We start from the raw sequence: 8,142 nt of genomic DNA, 5'->3' as shown, positions 1-8,142 counted from the left end.
TGTGGTCGAAGAACAAAACAGGTACAACCAAAAACACGTAAAGAGGAATAATCAGGAGCATGACCATACAATTTTTGAAAAGGAGACAAACCCGAATTGTGAGAAGTTGGAATCCTATTAATTACATGAGTAGCAGTAAGAACTGCTTCTCCCCAAAAAATACTAGGAACATCTGCAGACAATAAGAAAGAACGGGCTGTCTCAACAAGGTGTCTATGTTTTCTCTCTGCAATCCCATTTTGTTCAGGTGTTTCTCGACATGATGTTTGATGTATAGTACCTTCTGATGCAAGTAAGTGAGAAAAAGTATTGGAAGTATATTTACCTCCCAAATCACAACGAAAACACTTGATAACTGCTGAATGTTGAGTTTTGACAAGAGCTTTAAAGTTATTGAAGATGGTAAGATAATCAGATCTGTGTTTCATAAGATAAACCCAAGTATAGCGAGTGCAATCATCAATAAAAGAAACATAATATCTTGATCCCCCTTTTGTAGTAACAGGAGAAAGCCCCCATACATCAGAATGAATAAGATCAAAAGGATTAGGAGAAAAAGATAGACTTTTATTGAAAGGTAGTGCAGAAAATTTTGCTAGTTTACAACCACTACAATCTGAAATATCATGACTTTTTAAAGTTCCTAATACTCTAGATGAAGCTAAAAATTGTAAACGAGAGGCTGAAACATGACCTAGACGAGTATGCCACAAATAAAAATCAGAAGAAGAACGACTCAATCGGAAAGATGACAAATCGATACTAGAAGCTGCAACATCTGGTACTTGAAGCTTATCCAAAACATAGAGTCCCCCTTGCCTACGGCCTATCCCAATCACCTTCTGAGATTGCGGGTCCTGCACATAACAATTGGATGAGGAAAAAGAGATTAAATATCTAGACTCAGACAATTGACTAACAGAAACAAGATTAAGTGTAAGACTAGAAATAAAATAGACATCGGAAAGAGATAAGCAAGTTGTAATAACAGAACCAACACCTAATAATGGCATCGGAGTACCATCAGCCGTCATAACTGATACAGATGAATTAGAAGATAAGGAGATAAAAGATGACAAGTTAGGTGACATATGATGAGAGGCTCCAGAATCTAAGATCCATAAAGAGGAAGATATACCTGATGCACTAGAGGATGACAAACCTATATGAGAAGAAGCAGACAAGGCAGAGGGTTGTGAAGCAAGGAATTGTTGAAACTGCTCAAGCATATGCGGATCTAAAGAGGGGGCAGCCACTGCATTACCAGACTGTGGTTGATTACTAGATTTCCACGAAGCATTCTGATGTCGCAATGGTGGGGGTTGAGATCTTTGCTGCTGATATTGTTGTTGCGGTGATCGTTTTTGCTGCTGCGGTTGTTTACCTTTGTTCAATAGTAATGGACATTGAGACTTCCAATGTCCTTTTTCTTTGCAATAAGCACACTCATCAATAGAAACCTTCGAAGTCGACCTACTTTGATTATGTGGCATAGATCGCTGTGGTGTTGCAAAAACAGATGGCGTAGATGACGCAATAGTCTTCTTATCAACCTGGGACTTAAGGTGAATCTCCTCAGCTAGCAATTCATGTACTACTGAATCAACAGAAGGGAGAGGACTACGATGTAAAATTGTTCCACGCAATCCTTCAAAGTCATCGCGAAGAGCCATCAAGAACTGGACCAGATGTTGTTCTTCTCTACGAGTAACATAAGCCGGGAATGCTCGCAATTCTGAGGATTCTGTGAGTGCTAACTGATCCCATAGTTCTGACATGGCAGAATAAAAATCTTGGATGCCCATATCTTGTTGCCGAAGCGCGCGGATATCTGCTTCTAATTGATATTGTTTGGCAAAGTTAGACTGCGTGTATAATCTTGCTAGATGATCCCAAACCTCTTTGGCTGTCTCGTACTTGGCCAATTGAGCACCAATGGAGTGTGAAACAGAATTATTGATCCACGTAATAATCTTCGCATTATCGGTCTCCCAAATATCTAACGACTTTGCGTAATCATCAGCATTGATGTCTGTAGGTTGAACTCGCACACCTGAAATATATCCCCACATAGATTTTCCTTGCAAAATTTTTTTCATAACATATCCCCAATACGAATAATTTTTTCCATCCAATCGGACACTGATCGATTGAAGCGAATCTTCTATGCGGCCACTCATGATGATAGAACAAATTGTGTTCAAGAATAATCGAACACCAAACAAAACCAAGTATTGCGAAAACAAAAGGAACCCAATCAAAACTGTACGATCCGCGAAAATTGTGGATCGAATTAACAATGATTCAATCAAATTATCAAAAAGATAGAAATAAAGGCTCTGATACCATGTAGAAATTAACGCCAAAGAAAAAGAGTAGCCATCTTTATTTTTATGAATTAAAAGATAAAGAGTACAAGGCCTTATATAGTTAATTACAAGAAAAAATCTAAAGAAAAAATCTAAACAAACTCTAAACTGAAAAGGTAAAAGACTAAATTGCCCTCAAGGCTATAAACAAATAATTCTAATAAATTATATAATCTAACAGTAACAATAAACTCAACATCCCCTGGGCAACTACTCTCCATGTACATGGTTGATTGAAGCAGACGACTTTTACTTTATTTTTCTGGGTGTCAACTGAGTTATATCTCATATGTTTAACCATCATATATTTCACAAGTGCATTCTTGAACTCTCGTCGAGATGAAAAAAATCTGTCCAACACAAAATTCATGTTCATCTGTTGTCTCTTCAATTGACCTTTAGAGCAACCGAGAATTTAGAATATATCATCAGCTATTGGGAACTCCTCCTCTAAGTCACTGTGTTGCTCTGGGTGAATTTCATATTGCTCAATCTGTATATCATCAGCTAAGAATTCTTGTATATCTGTATTGCATTGTAATTCCTCTCCAATTCGGGTATAATGCCCTTCCTCCTCACTCCAAGTAGGCTGAAAGTAATCATCAAGTGTTGTACAAGGATTCATAACCTCATTTGCTAGAATACTTGCTTCTTCATTTAGATCAAATGTCAAATTGCTGCTTATATTTCTATTTGTGTTCTACACACCACTATACTCAAAAGACGATGGAATATATATTCTAGATAATTCTCCTATATTAGCTCAATGTCCCATGTAAGAATTTGCATCAAACATATTCCATATCTCATAGAGAATTTTTCAGTAATATGATCATCCATGATACAAAAATTACAAACTAATTTAGCAAAGTTATAACTACATAATCAAGTACTGTTGTACATACTAATTTAGCAAAGTCCAAGTAACGATATATATAGTGTACATACTAGATTTTCATAATTTATTAGTAGTTGTGACACAATCCGACTGATATAGACCTAGGGTTTGTAATTTTCCATAATTTCAAACACTAGAAAGGGTTGAGCGAGGAAATAGTATATATGTTGTAAAAGTAAAGTTTTAAGCAAACATCACGTAAGACCTGATATGATCCCACATCAAGCCCAGGTTGGGCCTGATATGGGATATCAGGCCCAACGTGGGCATGATATCATCCCATATTAGGCCTTCATTGAAGCATAAATTTTTGGTAACGTTGGACCACCACTTAAAGCCCTAAATAAGCAATGGATAACACAACTCACCTCCTTACAACACCAGAAAGTAACAACACGTTCATTGGGTGTAATCAAACAAGTTTAGGTCCTTAAGTGAGTTTTGGTCTAAACATATTTATGGACCTAGGGTAATTGGATTTATGCAAACTCTTAATCACTACGAAGGGTTAAGTGAGGAGAAGGTAGATATGGTATCAAACCAAATTTTTTATTAACGAATACAGTGGGCTTGATATGATTATATATCAAGTCCAACGTCCTGATACCTACCATATCAACCTAACATGCATGAGTAAGGTCTAGCTGAAATCTAACATCACAGTGGAGCACCTTGTAAACCGATTAAGTATTGGAGTACATTATATTACAGATGTTGAATATTTATTCCCCAGACATCGAATGAAACCATAAACACGATTTTTGTCATTACCCTTTGCTACCAAATTGTAATTTTACATGATAACCCTATTTTATAATAGTAAATTTATACATATATTGTTAAATCTTTAACTGTCTTCTACTAATTTTCCTCTTGTTACAAATTTTTTCAACTCTGTGGTTCTTAACCGCTTTGTCCTATGAACTCTTGAAACTCTTGCGATAATATCCCTAAACCCTAACTAGTCTTTTGCAATGCCGCCAAACAACACAAGAAGGTATAACAAGCGGAGGAGGTTCATGATCGCTTCGTGTTTATAAGACCAGGAAGAGGGATGGAGGGAGAGAGAGGAGAGAGGATATGCATCTAAAGCACAAAATGATTTTCAATTAAAAATATGACTTGGATGCTTAGAAAATAATAATTGACAAAAGGAGGTTGGCGGGAGGGGTAAACAGAAATTTTCATTTTGTATTTTACGTCATTTGGTATAAATAAAATTACAATATATCTTTTGATAAATATCATATTCAACATATGCCATTTGATAAAAAGTCACAATTTTTTCTCATGTTTTTTCGTCTTCTTGCTCGATGAAGACAAAGCAAAATTGACTCCGAGAGATTTGTCCCTTGTGCTTTCCTTCCTCTTTTCTCCTCTCCCTTCACCACAAGTAAACAAGCTATAAACGTAAAAAAAATTCTCCAAGTGATGGGCTGGCTAAGTTATTTTTTATGTATTTAATAAAATATTTAAATTTGATTTTATATTTATCGTCGATATGTGTATTTAATACACATGGAGCAAGTGCGTCCCTCGGTTAAGAGTCTTAAAATCAATTCAACGCATGCCCTGGAGGCCTTGAGAAAAACTCTCCTTCCATCCCTAACTAGTTAACGATTAATTATAAATTGACTCCATAATTTACCTAATTGCATATAATCTAAAGCCAGACTATAAAAACGATGAGTATAATATCTTTTGACATGAGGCAAACTAATAGACATAAAGGATCGAATAACGTGGAGAAACCTCAAGGAGCTTGACACATTTGATGGACCACCTTACGGAGTTTGGCGCATTTGATGGACTAGAGGCCTAAGTGTGAAGGATGAGATGGAGAAAGTCATTCTTACCAACTGTACAGATTCAACACCGAGTTGAAATCTTCTGTTTGTTTTTTTTCAATTCGACAAAATGAAATAAAATTTTGTCATCATTTTTTTCAATTCTACGCAGCAAAATTTATATTTTACATTGAGCATATTTGATCCTTTACAAAGTCAATAACAAAAATTACTAGTGATTAGTGAATGTTTTTTTTTTCACAAACGTTATATAAAGAATAATGAAAACTACATTTTTTTTAGGATCAAAAAGTTTTTCCATTGAACTTGCCACTCCGTTCTGTATGAATTCCCTAGTGGCTCATTTCTCTATATAAAATTTAGTCATAATAAGAGTTTTTTAGTTGAATCTACCTGAAAATAATGACAATAACGATGATTGCTGGTTGATGGCTGTTGGAGATGGAACTACGATATGCAAAAGTTGCAAACAACTCATAATTTAGGGTAAACAGAAAGGATCCCAAGGAAATTTTTAAAGGTTGTAGAGAATTATCAAGTTTAGACTGGGCAACACTTGAAAGGATTATCTTAATTAGTCGAGCTCCATATGCTTGAATTTTAAGCTCATATTTAGCTCAATAAAATACTAAATTGATCAGTGAATTAGCCGAACTAAGAGCACTAAGCTCAAGCTTTGTTTTCCATATCAAATTTCCTTCAACCAAAGTGCTACATCCAAGCCATATCAAACATACCTCATTAAGTGCTACATCAAGCCATATCAAACATACCTAATTAGTCATTATCTGATTCTAACACGATCATACTACAAGCAATGCATTGTCCTTATGCTTGTGCTTGTCCTTGTCCTGCCCATAACAACTTATTCTTACTAGTCTCAGTGGTACACAAATAATCCAAATTCATGACAAAAAACCATGAGAGCCCCACTGTAAGATGAATTAGTCTCAGGCAATGATTAGTTGTTTTGTGATCTAATTAATCAAATCTGCAGGTAGAATATGTTAGGAGAACATGTAGGTGCCAATAAGCAATAATACAAGATAATTAGGGAATCTAACTTATAGTGATGAGAAAGTAGGTAGCTTGTCCTTTGGCAAATCTAAATTAACTATATACTTTTTTCTTTTGATACAAACAATTCTTTTTTTTTTTTTAACTTCTCTACTCCAACCACGTTGGATGTGAGCAATCTGTATTCAGGGTAGAAGGGACAAGGCTAAACTTCTACAGTACATGAATTCAAACTTTGACAATCCTCTAATACTAAATTGTCATTACAAGTGATACAAATATTTGTTATGCAGTACATGCATGTAATGGCAACTGCAAATTAATTTGGAATTGGGGAGAACATATCCATGTGAAGAAAGATCATAGCTCGCTTTCTAAACCCAACATTAAACAATGATTAGTGGAGGAAGGGCCTAAATTTTTAATCAATGGATGAGGACGTGACATGGGGAAGCAATCAAAGTGGTGTGGATTCATGGCCCCTCCCTCCACCTAATGCTTCCTGCCTCATCAGCTTAACTAAATGGATTGATTCCTCATCACTACAAACCTACAATAGTGAAAAATGTGAAGGAAAAGAGGCATAAGAAATTAGATTGACCTTAGATTTTGACAACTTGAGAGTGTGAATGGTTTCTTTTGGCATGAACGACAAAGTCGCCTTAAACAAACACTAAGGTGATGGATGAGATAGCATCAATATTGGAGCAAAAAATAAGAGGCCAATCATATCCAATTAAACAACCATGATGCTTGCGGTCAAGTCAAAGGGTGTCATGTTATCCAGTCATGGCCAATATTGCTAGCCTTAGATTCGATGAACGAAGACATTCTGGTTGAACCAAACTTCGTGTAGTTTGATTGGCAAATCGGTTCATTTGGATTAGAAACACATTGGTTGGGTTGCATAAGAAAGGCAAGCCACGTCCCAGGACATCTCACCAACTAATTCCCCTTCAATTTCCCTCGTTAGACGTTATATATTTGTGTAGAGAGTTCCCTCTCTTTATCTCTATCAAAAGCTGGGGTTGGCATTCTCCCGAACACCTGGTGTGCACTCACAAAGACAGAGAAGGAGGGTTAATGGAGAGATGGGAGAGAGCACCATCGCATCACCACCTCCATCGCACACGATCGAGGAGCCCATCCTTCTCCTCCTCCCTACTGGACGTCATCTACCGATCCATCGACGGCAACGACAACACAGATCACAGTAAAAGCAGGGGAAATGGCAAAGCAGATGGCTCGTTACCTCGCAAAAGCGCAGCACAGCTGACGTGGCATGGCCGGGACGCCGGCGCGGCGGTTTCTCGAGCGCGCAGCAATGCAGGCATCGACCATGGCCGCCACACCGTCAATTTCGTGGTCGATCCTTCGGTTTCCAACATTCCGCGGCCGGACTCACCAGCGACGGAGAAGAATAATAGAAAGAAGAACTCGCGGTGCGGATCCGTCCACAGAGGGCTCCGAGGCCTTAGTAAGGGGAGGACGTCGTCGTCCTCCGCCCCGACTTCGCCGGGGGCGCGGCTGGCGAGCTTTCTCGCCTCGCTCCTCGCCACCGCGAGGAGCCCCAAGAAGTCCAAGGTCGTTCCCCCCGCCACCTCTGCAGCCGGGGTCGGTGAGGATCCGGCAAGGAACTCGTCGGCGACCCCAAAGGAGAAAAAGACGGTGCGTTTCCACCCGGAGCAGGAGTCGCGGCCGCGCGGCGACAAACACCCACAGGACGGCTCTAGCAAAGCGGAGGCGAGAATGGAGGAGTTACTTAGGGCGGCCGCGACGGCAGCGGAGGAGGAGGAGAACGGAAGAGACTGGGAAGGAAGCGAATCGAGTTCGGATCTGTTCGAGCTGGAGAATTTGACGACGGCCTATAGAGGAGGAGGCGAGCTGCCGTTGTACGAGACGACCGACTTGAATGCAAATCGTGCCCTAACGTTCAGCAACCCGTTGACCTAATTTATGTTCGCGCGTTAAATGTTTGGGGATTTTACTAGCTTGACCTTGTAATTTGACCCAATCTCAATTTGCCTCCTTAATTCAATAAAGCGTTAAA

The 8,142-nt window shown here is 38.7% G+C and overlaps 1 protein-coding gene across 1 annotated transcript; it reads left to right on the top strand.

Moving 5' to 3' along the window:
* Nucleotides 1-7,139: 7,139 nt before the first annotated feature.
* LOC121986261 (protein BIG GRAIN 1-like) lies at nt 7,140-8,082 on the top strand. The gene has a single exon (XM_042540128.1). It carries the CDS (start codon nt 7,176-7,178, stop codon nt 8,043-8,045), a length of 870 nt encoding a protein of 289 aa, XP_042396062.1. The 5' UTR covers nt 7,140-7,175; the 3' UTR covers nt 8,046-8,082.
* Nucleotides 8,083-8,142: the final 60 nt, after the last annotated feature.

Source organism: Zingiber officinale, chromosome 5B, assembly GCF_018446385.1.
Source record: "Zingiber officinale cultivar Zhangliang chromosome 5B, Zo_v1.1, whole genome shotgun sequence".
NCBI classification, from domain to species: Eukaryota; Viridiplantae; Streptophyta; class Magnoliopsida; order Zingiberales; family Zingiberaceae; genus Zingiber; species Zingiber officinale.
Note: the sequence above shows the minus strand (reverse complement) of the source record. Positions and strands in the feature narration are given on the sequence as shown.